The sequence below is a fragment of the Acomys minous genome (assembly GCF_964271855.1).
Source record: "Acomys minous genome assembly, chromosome: 14".
Lineage (NCBI taxonomy): Eukaryota > Metazoa > Chordata > Mammalia > Rodentia > Muridae > Acomys > Acomys minous.
This window is the reverse complement of record NC_140496.1, coordinates 34,927,895-34,945,675: the sequence shown is the minus strand read 5'-3', so window position 1 is coordinate 34,945,675 and position 17,781 is coordinate 34,927,895. Positions and strand designations below refer to the sequence as shown.

Below are 17,781 nucleotides of genomic sequence, written 5' to 3'. Positions count from 1 at the left end.
TTAGTTTGTAGCAAATTTTCTTAATTACTGATTGATGTGGCAGGGCCCAGCTCACTGTAGGTGGTGTTACCTCTGAGCTGGTGGTCCTGGGATCTCTAAGAAAACAGGCTGAGCAGCCATGAGGGGCAAGCCAGTAAGCAGCATCCCTCCATGGCCTCTGCATCAGCTCCTGCCTCCAGGTTCCTGCCCTGCTTGAGTTCCTGTCCTGACTTCCCTCAGTGATGGACTGTTACTTGGAAGTGTAAGCAAAATAAACCCTTTTTTCACCAAGGTTTGATCATGATATTTTATCACAACAATAGGAATCCTAACTGAACTAAGGCCAGATTTTGTATACGCCACCCCCCCCCCCACATACACATATGGCTTACTTCACAGCAGGATAAATTTATTTTCAAAATAGGACACATGTTTATTGAAAAAAACTGCTATTATGTATACTTGGGTGTGCTTATTGTATTTAGTTTCTAAACCAGCTATGAAATTGTTTTTATAGTTTTTTTTTTCCACAGTGTAAAAGCAAATTATGTTATTATACTGGCCAGGGTATGTCTAGAAATGAGGAAGTAAATATTAGAACTGGAAGGAGTTTGTATCATATCTTGGTTTTCCAAAGTATATCTAAAACCAAAGAAGGCATTTGTTCAAAATCAGCTCTTTTCAAGGCTTTGTGAGTGGAGTGAATATTGACTTCACATGAGGAGTAGAAGAGCAAGTCACCCCAGGGGCGGCCCTGCACTCCTTTTCCTAATACATAAAATGGGAATTTAAAAGTATTGCTTTGTCTTTCACATGGCTTTTATTATAATGAGACTCAAATGGGAAAATAAACCCGTTTCATTTAACATGCCAGCTCATCTCCGCTCTCATGAGGCCGAGGAGGGTGGGGACTTCAAGGCCAGCTTGGAGAGCACACTGAGACCCTGAATTACAACAGAGCAGGCAAAAAGCTATGAGGAGCACAGTGGATGTCCTTCCCGCCAAGGGGATGTTCAGGCCCTTTGTTTACATTAGCCACCGTGTGCTCACAGGAATCCTGAGGTATGGAAGGCACCAGGCACTAAGCAGCATTCCCCCCAAAATCATATGAGACCGGTGACAGGGTGGGACTGTAACCTGCATTTCCTGTCACCAGACCCCATACCACTGACTTACTATGTTGCATGGTATATAATACTAACAAAGTGATGGGTTTTTTTCCAGTTAGAACCCCAAATAAGCATTTTCAGCTATAGGTAGACAACAGACAGACACCTATAGGTAGGAGGCGTTTCTGTGAGTGAAACTGGGAAGTAGAACCAAGCAAGAGAAGACCAGTCTGAGGGGGTCACTAACGTCTCTCCCGTCACTGTTGTCTGCTCACCAGCTCAGGGCTAATAAAAACAGTATCCCGAGTGCTTCGTTAAATGGTTTCTTCCTACTGTTTGCAGAGCTTTGGGAATACCAGTAACGGATCATACGTACGAAGACTGCAGGTTAATGATCTCGGCAGGACAGCTGACACTGCCTATGGAGGCTGGGTTGGTAGAATTTACCAAGATTAGCCGGAAACTGAAGTAAGTGTATTTTAAAACAACCCGTCCCTCAGAAGTATTCAAAAGTGTGACATCCCAGCTCTGTTTTCGGTTGCTTTACCACTGTCAGTTCCAGCTCCTATGTGCAGGAAAGCAGTAATGGTGAATTGGTCTTCTATGTTTTTATAATCTAGTTTTGTATTGTCAAGAGTAATGAAGGCAGTGATGACCGCATGAGTTGGTTACACTAAGAAGGAAGAGATATCACTGTGAATTTGTACAGATCACCCTGTTACTCAAGAAATGCTACTCCGAGTGGGTAGTGACTGCTGTCACCTGCTTATAAGGGAGGGTTGGCACCGTGGGTGGCACTGGCGTGTGCTGGTCAGAACCTCGCGTGTGAAAACTGACACAGTGAGAAGTCTCACTATTCGCTGGTCATTATACACACATTACAAACTTAAGTGTGTTTGTGCCTGCGTGTGCGCCTGCACCTGTACCCACACACATCCATGCCACTGCACGTGTGCTGAGGTCAGCTTGCGGAAGTCAGTTGTTGATTTCTACCGAGCCGAGATTGAATTCAGGTCAGCAGGCTTGATGGCAGGCCCCTTTTCCCCATGAGTCATGTTGGTGGCAGCCTTCTCTTTTTTCTCTTTACTAGGAATTTGCAGAGTTTATTAGGTTAATAAGATGTTGGCGTCCTCCCTAGGCAGTTACTGTAAAAGGAGTTATTCTTTGAAAGCTTGATATGGAAATATGTTTTGATAAGTTATATAGAAAATACTGTTTCTGTTTTCTAGAGGACAAAGTTTTGCTGTTTTAGCACTATGTCCACAGTATTCTGTAGATTTGAAGTGATCTAGGTAGTCATTACAATTGCTTGTAGAAGTGTGTGTTAGGTCACACATTTAATTCTTCAAAGCAAAAACAAGAGATGATATCAGCATACTGTACTTTTCAATATTTTATTATTCTGACTTTTAATAACTGATAAAAGTATGCATAATTTGTGAATCGCCCTATTATACCATTTTGTGAACTATGAGCTATCAGTCTGAAAGCTTTTTGAGAAAAATAATTATAATATCTTTCATAGCACTCAATAAGCAACAGTTGTCTTTCTAGATAATGTTAGGTTAAAATTCACAGATCACTTCCTGTTCTACCACACTGTTCTTACTTAATTTTCTTTCCTTCCAATATTTAGGTTTTCTTTTTGTCATTTGTACAGACATACTTTTGAAATTTAAATGCCCACATATATGTTTGATATTTTCTCTCTAATACTTACTTTCACTTCCATTTTAAATTTAACATAAAATGTTTTCCCTTAGACACAGTGATAAAATAACACTCATAAAATGTCCCTGAGACTTGAAAGAACTAATAACACATACTTACAATTCTGTATTTAGATTGGACTGGGACAGCGTCCGTAAGCAGTTGGATGAATATGCATCTATTGCAAGTTCCTCAAAAGGAGGCAGAATTGGAATTGAAGAGTTTGCAGAATATTTGAAGTTACCTGTTTCGGACGTCTTGAGACAACTCTTTGCACTCTTTGACAGGGTATGTTGGAATGTGTCTTTAACATCTTACACAGCCAGTCCCTGCAGACCAGGAGGCAGATATTGACAAACTGGGTGGGTCAGTGTGCAAAGAGCCAGTGTCATTTAATGTCATGGTTATATGTCCCCTCAGTATTAATAATAAGTATAGTTATGACTACATATATAGTGCAACATTAAGCAGTGTATGTTAATTTAAATATCTGTTCAGAAGTAAAAAACTGACTATATATAGTCATATCTGCAGGGTAGAATTGGAAATGTTGATGTAATTGGGAAGGATTTTTAAACTTGTGTAGAACTTGTACATTGGTGTGCTGTTCTGAACATTTCTGGGCTGCCTTCAAACTGCATGAAGCCCAAATGAGTTTTATTTTTAAATGAAATTGCCTGACAGAGTTCAACTCAACACTTCACTGTGCAAAAAGATGTAAAAGTGGGCAGTTAGTTGACTGGTCAGTCAGATTTCTTTAGGAAAAAAATTTTCAACATTTCAAATTTTCTTTAAAGTTTTATTTTAGTATCTGAAGTGTTAATATGAGCTCTGAGTTAGCACATGTGTAGAAGCCGGTAACTTCCTATTACGTTGAAGACAAAAGACAGTCTAAAAATATCCAAAATACACAAAAGTTAGCAATTCTCTTACAGCCCTTCCTCCATCAGCTCTGCATCCCAGTCCTTATGGGTATTCAAGATGCCGTGTCAAAGTTGAAGTTTTATATTAAGGTTCTAAATTCTAGCTTCTTCTGCACAGCATAATATATTTAAGATTCGGCCGTTGTGTTTAATGTATCAATAGCTTGTTCTCTTTATCTATTTCTCAACTGAGGAGCCTTGTGTCCAGTTGGAGCAATTTAAACATGTCATAGTTCACACCCTTATGGATTGTTCTCTGGGGTTGGACCTTCCTTAGTAATATTCCTTTCACATTTTGTTTGGAGGTAGTTTGGTTTTTTTGTTTGTTTGTTTGTTGGCCGGAGTTTGTAGTTTAATTGGGAGAGAGCTCGAAGGGGGCTTATTCCCTCTTGTTTAGTTCTAGAATCCCCAGTTACCTATTGCCACCAAGAAAAGAAGTTTTTTCAAAAAGCTTATGCGCATGACAGACAGAGCATGGTTCCCAGCTCTAGCTCTCTCTTCCTCCCCACGCCTGCAGCGTGCCCATCTTCCTAGTGATTTGTTCTGTGATCTTGTAGAATCAGCTAGTCTTTAGCAGGCCACAGGTCCCCAACCGTCTTCGGTATGAAGTCCCTGTGTGTCTGTCTCTGCTGGGCTTGCTACAACATTCAAATAACATGAAATAGCATCCTAATGTCATGGCGTGCTTGAAGCATGATGATGATTTACGGTGGGGGGAGAAAAAGTATTGGATGCAACTATGTAAATCGGTAAATTAGAGGTGCTTTTTACTTTATAACCACTGATCCCCAACTGTAGCAGCTTCCCATCCCCCCACTCCTCCTAACCCACCTCCAACTCTACTCCCCCTCCCCCTCTGTTTCCCGGCAGAAAAAAGCAGGCCTCCCAGTGATTGTCAAATGAAAGGGCAGAACAGCATACATGTGATAAGATTAGGCACAAACCCCTCATGTCAAGGCTGGGTGAGGCAACCCAGTAGGAGGAAAAGGGTCTCAAGGGTAAGGAAAAGAGTCTGAGACATCCCTTTCCCACTCCCCCCAAACTAAGCAATCCCAGCATGCCTTCCAAGGACCTAGCGCAGCCCCGTGCATGCTCTGTGATTGCAGCTTCGGTCTCTGTGAACCCATCTGAGCCCTGCCTAGTTGATTCCGTGAGTCATGTTGTCCTGGTGTCCTGGACCCCTCTGGCTTCTACAATCCTTCCTCCTCTCTTCTGCTGGGTTCCTTGAGCTCTGCCCAGTATTTGTTTGGCTGTGGGTCTCTGAATCTGCCCCATCAGCTGCTGGAGGAAGACTCTCTAATGACTAGCGGGCTAGGCACCTATCTGCGAGTACAGCAGATTATAGTTAGGAATCATTTCATGGATTTTTTTTTTTGTCACTCGTGTTGGGGGCTACCCTAGGTCTCTGAACCATCCAGCTTCTGGTTCCTGGCCATCCAGGCAGTGTAGAGCATAGGCCTTAAGTCAGACCAGTCATTGCTTGGCCACTCTCACAAGCTCTGAGCTTCTGTGACATTTTTATAGCGACTTCCACTGTGGCTCAAACACCATGCAGGTGGTTTCCAGTGAAGCTTCTCTCTGGTTGACACACTGATAAGAAGGGACGTGGTGGCAGCGCCACACAAAGACAGGCGATGAGGAAATGGGAAAGCATGTGAAACAGGGACAAAGGGGGACAATCACCAGCGTATCTTTAGATATCATCAGGACCTTTTCATCAACATTAACTAATATTTGTAGAAATTGTCTTGTACTTCAAGTGTCAAACTACCATAACTGTTCTGGCCTTTGATTGGTGACACCTGCCAACAGCTGTGCCATTTCTGTATCACACTTGAATGCAGGAAGATTTGGGAGTGAGAAAGATAGTTAAATGTGGGGATTAAAATAATCACCAGTTAGACAGATTGAGTCACTCGGGCTGAGAGAAGACAGTTGTCCCTGGGCATAATGACACCGGTGAGAACTGTTGCCTATGTTGACAGTCACATTTTTCCATGGACTATTTCAGTAGGTTTGTGCTTAAGTTTTCTTTCTTTTTCTTTTTTTTTCCTTATAAGAATCAGTGTTCCTCTCTTCCTGTGGTGAGGAATACACTGTGTGACTAATGCAAACATGAAGCCTTCCTTCTTGGCTCCTTCAGCAGTGTGTGAGTCGGATTTGACTCTGCCTGTCCTTGGCCTCTTCATCTGTACCTGCACTGCTGACCCTCACTGAACAGTGTAACGTGATACTTTCCTGGTTAGCCCTCCTGCTTCTGCTTTGCAGACTGGTTCCACCCTCCTTGCAGTCTTAGCACTCAAGCACTGACTTCTGATCTCCTTCTTATTTATCTGAGGACTTAATTTTAGGCAATAAAATTAATTATACATAAAAACTCATTAGACCTTAGTGATTTTGAAAACCTATTTATAAGACAGTAAAATGTTTATGGGACAACTTAATAAAAAAAAATTCAAAATGTCAATATACACAGTATGATATACCAAAAGTAAAAGAAAATGTGGCAGGTCCTATAATTTGAGCCATATGCAGGATTAATATAGACATGAGGAACTCTGCATAGTGATGGGACTACAAAGCTTCAGGCTCATGCAAAGTGATGGTATGAGATGAGGACTTTTACATCTCTTTTCCCTAAAAAAAAAATATGGGGAAGAACTTTCCTACACGCATGTCTTGAAAGAAGAGACAAAGAAATGGAAGGCTGGCCCGGGGTTCGTCTGGTGGATGGTGTGTGTACAGGGAGCCACAGACTAAATCCTGCAGTGCAGGTGCAGCTGTAGTGACGCTGACGCTGGGGAAGGAAGTCATAGACACAGACAGATCTCAGCTTCCCAGCTATAAATGTTCTTCTCTGCACTTGGCTTTTGCTATAGAGAAGAAGCTGGTCTTCTGCCTGCCATGTATTGGAAGAGAAAACAGTGTGGAGAATTAAAGACTAATGTATTAGATAGTGTTTGTCCGTCTGTCCAAAATCTGTCCATGTCTGTACCCCCTCCCGTGTGTGTGTGTGTGTGTGTGTGTGTGTGTGTGTGTGTGTGTGTGTGTTGCAGCTGCATGTCTGTGCCAGTGAAGATTTCCTTTGTTTTTTAAAAGCTGAGTTATGTAATTGCTGCCACACCTTGTGCACACACACTCACCCATGCCAGCCCTGTTTCTCACTCAAATGAAGTGATTGGGCTGGGAATATTTGATAGAGCAAGGAAGCACGGCAATTTCAGGTGTGTTTTACTTGTTTACACTCAACGAGTATTTACCGAATTCTCCTTAATCAAAGGTTAACTGGGAAATTAGATGGCCAGAAAAGTCTGAGGCAATGGTTTAGAACAAAGGCCTCTCAATATTTTATAGTAATAATTCAAATTAAGTATTAAATCATTTGCTAGCCCATCTGAAGGAACTCGAGAGCATTTAATGAGATCGAGAAATAATATTGCCTACATCAGGACCAATTATGGGGTAGCCATTTCTACAGATGCAACAATGTCTGGCCAGGACCCTAACAACAGTGTTCATTAATCCTCTGCCAGCTCCTCTTGTTAACCTGTTTTCTTTCTTTCTCTTTTCTTTCTGTTTTCTTTCTTTTTTTTTTTTTACTGTGTCTTGGTTGCATGTATGTCCTTGCACCACAGGTATACCTCATGCACACAGAGGCCAGAAGAGGTTGTCAGATTCCCTGGAGCTAGAGTTACAGATGGCTGTGAGCTACCTTGTGGGTGCTGGGAATTAAACCAGGGTCCTCTAGAAGAGCAGCCAGTGCTCTTAACCGCTGAGCCATGTCTGCCATCCTTCCCCAGAGTGAAGTAGTAGTTTATCAACCATCTTCACAGACACAAGGGAGAGAATGAGAGAGCTTGATTTCTAATTCTCCAGGTGTAGCCCAACACGAGCTCAGTATCTAAATAGCCAATACTGTTCTCTTCACAGACCATCGACTAGTAAGTTCTAGATGGCTACTATGCCCCTTCTTTTTAAAAAGGTTGACAAGTATCATATTTCCGTTTCTGCTGCTGCGCACTGAGCTCTCCGGGCAGCAGTGTGCCCTTTGTTTAAGGATTACACAGGAAGGGTTTGTGTATACTTCAGCACTCTGGCAACCCAGCCTTTCTGGCTATTGTAATGTTCTGTAGATCTTTTATTATTGTTTCATTCTGTGGAATGAATGTGTTTCTTTATCCCAAGCTCGTTTCTTTATCCCAAGCTCTTCCCGTCTGCCCTGTTCTCGGTATGAGGCCAAGTGTCAGTGCCAACAATAGCAGTCATTCTGGCTGGCCCCTTGCTGTCAGAGGCAGGGTGCTGTGGCCCAGGGATTTTGTTCCTGATGGAGGTTGGGAGACACCTTAAATGGTTGTAGAGAGACTAGGAAATCCAATCTTTTTCATCTCTGTGTCAGTTTTGATTAAGTAACCTAGTATCTCATAGTTCCTGTGAGAAGAAGAGCTCATCTTGATCTCAAGCCCACTTATCCAGTCTTTGCTCTGTCAAACTCACTTCATAATTTACATGGCACTGTTTGAAGAAAAAGGCTAAAACTTCTGGGTGGGGCAGGTGAACTTTCCTACTCGGCTGTCCTGAAAGTTTGGCAGGCCTATACGTCTGAGCATGTCTTTCCAGTTCTTAGGCTGAATTAGCGCTCTCATTTCATCTGCAAATATGTTATCTAGGCATCAGAATTATGCATAAGTACCCGGGAGGTTAGTTTCTGAAACAGAAGAGGGCCTGCAGTAATCCAGCTTCCTCGCTGCAGCAAGTGAGCAATGCCAGCCTCCCCTACAAGCAGACGGGAGAAGAGCACAGGCTTTGTAAAGAAAAGATTGTGTTCAGCCAATTGCATCCCCTTTCTGGACAGAGCAAGAGTTCTGCATAAGGGAAAGCTTGATACTGTGTACATGGACTCTAGAAAGGCTTCTGATTTCATCCAACATGACATTCTGATCAGCAAATTATTGCTGAATTCAGAGTGTCTGTTCCACATCATGTTGCAGGAGCTAAAGCAATACCTGACAGAAAGATTTTTACCTCAGTTGGGAGCTGAGAATCCTCTGTTAGTAGATTCTCCCTGCAACTTTGAAATCCTACTTAGCGGGGTAATGTACTTATAGGTTGTAGTCAGAAACACTTTTGAAAATGAGGCAACACATAAGCATAGGGTTAGGAGTAACTAAAATGCCTTTCACATTAATAGAACCAAGTTTATGGTATAGATAATTACACACACACACACACACACACACACACACACTATGAGGAGACAGTGGTATCACAAGAAAATTAAACTCAAGAATGCTGCTACTGTCACCATCAATCAGTTTTAGCACATTTCCATCCATCTCATATGATTCCTTGTGTCATTTACTGTGTAATTTTTTGTTCCATGTTTCTCTCCTGGAACTTAGGCTGCCACTAATATGCTTCCTGTCCTTATATATTTGGGTTTTCCGGACATTACACATAACTGGAACGTTACAACATCTAGCTCCCTGTGTCTGGCTTCTTTAGTTAACATACTTTAAGATTCATCCATGCAGTGTGCGTTAGCCATTAGTTCCAATTTGTTTACCAATAATATTTCTTTATATCAAATATTCATTCACCAGTTGGTCGATATTCAGGTTTTTTTTTTTCACTTTTGGCTATTAGAAATAACATTGCTAATAGTGTTCGTGTTTCATTGTTGATCTCTGAAGTTCAGTAACTATGCCAAATTGGGACTACATTTTCCATTAGGTGTGACCTGTTGTATCCTTTTCCTCTAGGCTTCAGCAGTGATGTTTCCTCCCAGATAGTAACTCCGGTTGCTGTAAATGTTCTTTTAAATAACTGTAGAACATTAAACGGTCCATTGAAGAAAAGGCTTACTCATTTCATAACAGCATTTTGTTCTATGATGGTTTATAACAAACAGTCACATACCGCCTTCTTTACAGAAGACAAATGAGAGGAGACTGAAGTGTAGCAAAGTAACAAAACAGCATATAAGATGAGGTACATTGTACATGATGCTAGCTGCTATCAAGTTAATTTGCAACCTTAAAAACCATTTAGAAAGATGGCTCAGTGGTTAAGAACACTGGCTGCTCTTCCAGAGGACCCAGGTTCTATTCCCAGTACCCACAGGGTGGCCCAGAACTGTAAGTCCAGTGCCAGGAGATCTCTCAGTCTCTTCTGGCCTACATGGGCTCTGCATGCAGAAGGTACACAGACATACATGCAGATAAAGCACCCATCCACGTAAAATAAAATAACATTTTTTAAAAAATCATAAAAAGCAAAGCCCATTTCGCTTAAAGAGGCTTCTGTGATTATATTTCAGTCTATGCGAGACACAGTGAGCCTGAGGTGGTCTTTCCTGGGTACTTTTCCCTACAGAGCTAAAGATGATATTTTGTCCTTTGGCGTGCACAGAATGCCAAATTTTGGGTATGGCTAAAAGAGACAGGACATTGAAGACATTGTTCTCATGATCCAAGAAACACACAAACATAAATAAAGTTGGTTGGATGTGGTGGCATATACCTGCAATCCCAGCATTCCAGAGCTGAAACAGGAGGATTGACAGTTCAAGGCCCTCTTAGGATATGTGGTGACGCAGAAGGAGGCGAGAAGTTGAGAGCCTCTAGCTTATCATTCTCTTCTAAATAGCTAGCACATTCACAGTTCTTGAATCGTATAGTTGCATGGTAATTTTGCATCTGTCCTCCTTGGATTTCACTCTGAGCTAGGGGTGGGTCTGCAGTAACCCATCAGGTGCGCCCTGTTACACGGCAGCCCAGAGTCCTTTCTCGTCCAGTTCTGATTTGTTGCTCTCTCGTCATTCTCGCTCTTATAAAGATTCTCATCACATTATGCTATTTGCTGCCTCTTGTGTCCCTTGGTTCCTCTGAGTTTCTACTACACTATCCGTTTGTGTCATTGTACATTTGGAGGATGACTCATTATCTCTGCTGTAGTAGATGCTTCCCTTTCCTTTAGCTCAGTAGAATTTCTACTCTCGTTTGGCAACTGGGCTAGCTTGGTAGTGCAATATAAAACACATAACCTGCATGATCTTGAATAGGTGCTCATTTGTTTGAGGTTTCTCTTTACCGGAGTACGTTTTGTCTTCCAGGAGAATTTTATGAAACCTTGACACCAAACTATGATCTATAAAATTATAATGGTTTAGTATTAATAATAGAAATAGACAAATGGGCACAAACTTATACTTATGGTCGGTCCTTATGGTCTGCTTGATTTTGAACACAGCAGTCCTGCCTTACTTATCTTCGTCTCGTAGCCACCTAGTGCATGCCCCAACGCGTTAGAAGTTAGAGTGAATCATTGTGAAGCAGGCAGGGAAGATAGTTTTATCATCGTTTTTCCAGATTTGAAATTGGCACTTTCCCCAGGAACTCAGTAATAAGAATAATCGTGTGTGTGTGTGTGTGTGTGTGTGTGTCTGTGTGTGTACCTACAGTGCCCACAGAGGCCAGGAAGGGGTATCAGATCCCCTGATGCGGGAGTTACAGGAGACTGTGAGTCGCCTGGTATGGGTAACAGGAACCAAACTTAGTTCTCTGCAAGAACAGATGTGCTCTTAACGGCTGAGCCAGCTCTCTAGTCCCAGAGATGTAAGTGATTTTTTTTTTTTACAAAGAAAGGCCCAAGGCCATAGTCCTGCACTGATGGATTCCTTCAAGCATGTAAATAAGAGTTAACACGGAGGGCTGGAGAGATGGCTCAGCAGTCAAGAGTGTTGAGTTCTTGCAGAGAATGAATTCTCTTCCGGCAGCCACAACAGCAGCTCAGAGCTGTCTGTGACTAAGGCACCCTGGCGTCTGTGGAGGCATATACATATAACGTAATTTTTTTAAAAAATAAATTTAACCTCAAAAAGATTCCAAAAATATTAATAATGGGCCCCGTAGCTGACCTCCAGAATCATAACTTCTGAGGGTAGCACTGGAGACCTTGACTGAAGAAGACACTCTTTCCAAGTTTTTCTTAAAATTTGGACTCTGGAAGCCTTACTAAAGGAAGGGGAAATGCCTGTTTAAAATGCTCAAGAGTTCTTCAATTCTACCCTTATAATAAATACTCCTTGGTAAAGAAGCTGTTCATTTGAGCCTCTTACCTTCTCCTGTGAAGATAATTAGTCTCCAATTTTGGATGCTAATAAAAATAAAAAAAAAACAAAGCCATAGAAATGTGTAGCTTTGTGTTTTCTGTTTAAAGTCTCATTTTAATGTGGAATATCTAGAGGTGTGGAAAAATAAGCTCATTGAGGCCAGTGAAAATACGGCAGGTGCTAGGACCCAACGGAACTCAGCAACTTCATTTGGAGGTGAAGCATCTCCTCATGGGTGTGGTTCCGTTTTAGGCAGGTACAGAAAAGCCAGTTCATCCACATGTGCACCACTCTGACTCTATTGCGACTCTCTCCAAACCATTTCCAGGATATTAGCGGCGTTCACATCTGTTCGCTAACCTGCGAGTATGTTTCTCGCAAAGGCGATCCTGGAAGGGGCAGATCGGGGTCTTGGGGAGGCTCTTGGGGGCTTTCTTGGAGGAGGTGGTCAGGGAAGAGGAGGAGGAGGAGGAGGAGGAGGAGGAGGAAGAGGAAGCAACATCGGAGGGATCATTGGAGGAATTGTCAATTTTATCAGTGAGGCTGCCGCAGCTCAGTACACCCCAGAGCCTCCTCCCCCGCAGCAGCGACATTTTACCGCTGTGGAGGCATCAGAAAGTGAGGAAGTCAGGAGATTTCGGCAGCAGTTTGCGCAGCTGGCCGGACCGGACATGGAGGTGGGTGCCACGGACTTGATGAATATCCTCAACAAAGTCCTTTCCAAGCATAAGGATCTGAAGACCGAGGGCTTCAGCCTTGACACCTGCAGGAGTATCGTGTCTGTCATGGACAGTGACACGACAGGGAAGCTGGGCTTTGAGGAGTTTAAGTACCTGTGGAACAACATCAAGAAATGGCAGTGTGTTTTTAAGCAGTATGACCGGGACCATTCCGGCTCTCTCAGGAGCTCCCAGCTGCACGGGGCCCTGCAGGCGGCAGGCTTCCAGCTAAACGAGCAACTCTACCTAATGATCGTCCGTCGGTACGCTGATGAGGACGGCAGTATGGATTTCAACAACTTTATCAGTTGCCTGGTTCGCCTGGATGCCATGTTTCGCGCTTTCAAGTCTCTGGATCGTGACGCGGATGGCCTGATTCAGGTGTCTATCCGAGAGTGGCTGCAGCTCACCATGTATTCCTGACAGGGGTGCAGAGAGGTGGTGCCCCCATCCCTGAGAGACCGGACTGCAGAAAGCGTGGCTGTGGGCGCCACAGCTCATATCCCACCCAACGGCTACCATTTCCTGGTGGGCTCATTTATAACGCTGCATAGTCCTTGTCGTAGCGTACACTTTACTGCTTGATTAAAACTAAATTTGGACAAAAAAAAAGTGTTCTGAGTGGTTTGTGTATCAGTTTTTGAGAGATGATATATAGAGACATGTATATGTGATGGGCGGGTGTTGGCTTTGAAAGGTGGTTGCTGGCGGATGGGTTTGCGTTGCGTAATATTGTGGAATTAAGTCAAGAAAGCATCCGGAGGTACAAATTTTTTCTGTTGAAAAGCTGAGAAGGAAGGCTGAAGTCTTTCCTACTCGTAATTTCACATCTGGTCTTCATATTATGAAGAACACTCTCCAGAGAACTTATTTTATTGTGTGGAAATAGATTTGAAAATAGGAGATTAAGCAGTTTTAAGTAGGGCATTATCCTTTTATATAAAAAAAAATATAGAGCACTTGCCTAAAAGCCTAGACTCCTTTGTCTTCCTTTTAGTAAGACAGATAGAGCAGATTTGTTTTGGTGTGTTGGTAAAGAGTTAAGGGCCTTGAGGAATAAAGGCATACCGTTGTTCCTAGTGTTGGCCACCTTAATGAAGCCAAACGATCACTCTTCTGTTTACTTCACACAAAGTCAGGCACACCCAGGTGATGTTAGCCAGCTCTTGTCCTGTCTTGTCTTACCTCAGAGTAAGGAAAATTCTTTTGCTTATCTTTGAAAACAACAGGCAGGGAGAAACGTTGGGGGGAAAAAAAGACAACACACGTAATTAGCAGTCAGTGAAGTGGAAGATGAAGCAAGGCAGGCAGCAGTATTGCTGACTTTTCCTGCAGCAGTGCTGTGAGGCTCTGGCTGCAATTTAGCATTGCAGGGGGAGTCCTTTAGCCATGAGTGGCTGACTCCCACTCCAGATGACAGGAGTCTCTTCAGAACCCTCTCTGCCTTAAGCTCCTCAGGTCATGCTAATGAGCAAGCAGCCAAGCTGACAGTCTTAAGCTCTTTACATTATGCCTGTCTCCCAGGGTTTTTCAAATCTGCCTTAGCAGCAACTGCCAAGCTGGAGCGCTGGCGCTGCCTTCATTCAAGGAGAGAAAATAGGAACAGTGGAAACCTGCCACCTTACCACTGAGTTAACCATGTCCTTCGGGTGTTCAGCTCTTAACCTGATTTTATTATTTTGGTACAAGCTATTTGTTTCAGCTGAGCAAGCAGAACCCCGGGCATGTTGGAGGAGACACCTCAAGAGAGGTGTACCTGTTCCCCGCCCTTCAGGGTTTTTCACTCTCTGCTGTGTTTATTACATTCCTTCCACCCTGGGCCACTTTGGAGACTCCTTCTGAGATCAAAACTGAATTATTCTCCCTCTTTTGAGTCATTTAGAAGAGAGTTGTAACTATGGAAACAATGTAGCCGTAGCTGGCCTCCTAGGAGGTCTAGAGCGCCTGTCTGAAAGCCCCAGTGACACCGGGAGAGGTTGGCGTTTGGCCTCTGTGTGTACCATCACTGCCCTCATGCAGTGTTTACAAAATACCACACACACACGATTCTGAACCGAGGTAAGCACAGAGATCGTATCTGCTCTCTTCAAGGGACTTGTGACTTCACTTGCTCTGAGAGTTTACCTGGGCCAGCTGTGGGTATGTGAGCATGATGAGGCTGCTGCCAGCAACCTCACCTCCCTATCAGCCTCCCTGCTGTAGAATACACCCAGGAGCACATCAGACACGGGGAGCGGGAGAGGAGCCAGGAAAGGGAGAAAGCCGCCAAGATGCCTATCAGGGCTCAGACTGTTTTTCTAATGTGATCTCCACATCGTGGCTGTGAAAAGGACAATGTAGAGCTTGTGGTCTTGATGCAGATTTCATCATGAGTGTCTTATAAGCGGTAAGGCTGGCGTCGCGCACCAGAAGAGGCGGCAAGCGTTCCCTTCATCCCTCCAGCTAAGGGAATGCCTATTTTCAGGATTCTCCTCTAACACCCAGAAGCCGCCTATGGTTCTCTCTTCTTGTTCTCTATAGTCATTTAAAATTTATCTAAATAACCCCAGTCACCAGTGTGGACACTAGAAAATTCAGTCCAAACTCTATATTGTCCCAAGTAGATAAACCTTTGGTTATTATGTATATTATATATTATATAAGACCAGTGACTGAGTTTTTAAGTTTTCATTCAATATTTAATGTTTAAAGGTGTACTTTCAGGGTTAGAGAAAGTATTAATTTGCAACTATAAAAAAAAATGTGCCATAGCCGGGCATGGTGGCACACACCTGTAATCCTAGCACATGGGAGGCAGAGGCAGGCAGATCTCTGCGAGTTCGAGGCCACAGAGAAACCTGTGTGAGAGACAGAGAGAGAGAGAGACAGACAGAGACAGAGACAGAGACAGAGACAGAGACAGAGACAGAGACACCATGTATTGGGCATGGAAGCACATGTCTGTGATCTTCACACTTGAGACGAAGGCTTGAGGTCAGGAGTTCAAGTCAAGCCTTGACTATGTATGTAACCCAGAGACCACCATGGGTTACATGAGACCCTATGTCATCCCCTGGAACCCTCATTCAACAATTGCCCATTTCTGTGTGGAAAGCCAGTAGAGCCTGGGAAGAAGGCATTTGATTCTTCCACCCGATTGTCAGTGAACGTCTGACGTTACAGGGTCCAGTCACGGCAGTAAACTGAGAGTAATAGCGAGACGAACATACGGAATTGTAATGCCTGCAGACTTACATTTTGAAACTACGAGTAACTTCAAAAGTAGCTATCTTGTTTGTAGCCACTAAGTTCTATAACCTATAAAAACACAGAAAAGAAAATGTCTGCTGTGTATCCGAGAGGGAAAAACTTCCAACAACATTCATAATTTGTATGTCCTCTTGAAGGTCACTTTAGGGATACATTTTTTTTTTTTTTTTTTTTTTAGTGTTTTAAAGCGTCCCCTGTCTAACAACAACCCTCTGCCAAATGTGAGTTCATCTTGAAAAATATCAGGCTCAGTGTTTGAAAGTGCTTACATAGTGCCAACTATATTAAAGTAGTTTCATTACAGGAAATTTGGTAGTATTCTTATAAATGTGGTAGAAATGTACTCCCAGTCAGAATACCCAGGTAACTGGAACACTTCCGCTTTGATAGCCGAGGCATGCAATGTCCTAACAGTGTTTCTCAGGAGTGTAATGTGCCATCACTGATGGAGACTATTGCAGACAAGTAGATTCTATTTTTTGGGAACGTTTTGAGTTTTACTCTGAGAGCATTGGTCATCTCTTATCCAAAAAGATGACATCAATTATAACGCAACAAAGAGGGGGAAACATTCTTGGCAATTAATTCTTGTAATATGTATTCAGAGTTGTATCCTGAAATGTTGCAAGACTCAGAACCTTATAAAAAATTTTTAAATGAAAAATGTATGTTAAATAAATTAAGTTGTGAAGCAGCCTTGAAGTGCTGATGCCTGAAAATCAGGCCATTTATTCCTCCTGAGGTTTTATTTACTTAATTTATTTTATATGTATGAATGTTTTGCCTGTGTGTTAATGCTCCATGTGTGTACAGTGTCTGCAGGGGCCAGACTAGAGTATTCAATACCAATACCCTCACACTGGAGTTACAGATAATTGTGAGCTGCCATGTGGGTGCTGGAAATCAAACCCGGGTCCTCTGGAAGAGGAGCAGGTGTTCTTAACTGCTGGGTTGTCTCTCTGCGCTCCCTCCTGGGATTTTAAACAGCTAAAATAAGGACAAGTTACCTAGACTTCCCATTGCTGCCAGCAGCCAGGGTGGCAGGTAAAAGGTGCTGGGAGACTGGACTCACTGTGAGCCCTCCCACACTCTGTGCTTTTCTGAATCTGTTGGCTTCCAGGCAAGGGATGACGTTCACAGATGCAGCTCACTGGAAGCTTGGCCACATCACTTTCTGCGGTGCCTCTGCAGGGCCTCTTGGTGCCAAGTTTTGGCTTTTTCCCAGCTCTGCTTGGCAAAGGATGTGGAGAAATGGCTAGAGCCTTCCATTGAAAGGTTTATTTCTTCATTTACATGTTTCTCTGAAATACATTTTAAGACCAGGTGCTATTATTTATAATTCTTCCTGAGGAGATTTTTAAGGAAACCACTATGGGTTTAATGGAACAATGTTTAAGTCACAAATCTGAGTCAAAATAAAAACATTAAAAGAATATATGTTGTAATATAACTTTTTGCCCATTTTAAAATATTCTTTTTCAAGGTGTGTAAATGCTGTTTTTATTTCCTCAGATGAGGACATGAGATGAGAGCTATACTGAAGCTTTATGAGTGCATGGCTTGGGATGAGCCCAGAGTGTTTCTATCTAACTATTCCTAGGCCTAGGCCTGGAAATTTCTAGCCTCCATACAATCTAATCTTCTGCAAGCCAGTGCCTTGAAGGCTTCAGCTTCTGGCCTCCATTTGGTAACCTAGACCTAGATTATTTTCAGCCTCCAAGACTTACTGCTGAATAAGATTACCCTTTCTAGTTCTTTCTGAACTGGCTGGCTGGCTCAAAATAAGCTGTTAGGGCTTAAAGCTCCTCTCCAAGCTGACTGATTCAAATTGGCTTTTCTCTGCTTCTGACTTCTCACTGAATTAATTGCTTTGCTTGGAAAAACTGCCTCTGAACTCCATGAACTGAACTGCACAATCTCAACTGCACTCAACTGAGTTGAACCCAACTTCACCAAACTCTGCTGTACTACCAAACTCGGCT

The 17,781-nt window shown here is 42.9% G+C and overlaps 2 protein-coding genes across 2 annotated transcripts in view; both read left to right on the top strand.

Annotated features, from left to right (window-relative positions):
• LPCAT2 (lysophosphatidylcholine acyltransferase 2) overlaps nt 1-17,781 on the top strand; it is a 61,020-nt gene that overhangs the window by 30,568 nt on the left and 12,671 nt on the right. The window contains exons 10-11 of the mRNA XM_084757793.1: nt 1,431-1,556; nt 2,933-3,086. Of these exons, the coding sequence (XP_084613919.1) occupies nt 1,431-1,556; nt 2,933-3,086 (280 nt within the window). The remainder of the gene's footprint in view (nt 1-1,430; nt 1,557-2,932; nt 3,087-17,781) is intronic.
• Nucleotides 12,086-13,162, top strand: CAPNS2 (calpain small subunit 2). Its single transcript, XM_084757796.1, has one exon. The coding sequence runs from the start codon at nt 12,200-12,202 to the stop codon at nt 12,971-12,973; it is 774 nt and encodes a 257-aa protein (XP_084613922.1). The 5' UTR covers nt 12,086-12,199; the 3' UTR covers nt 12,974-13,162.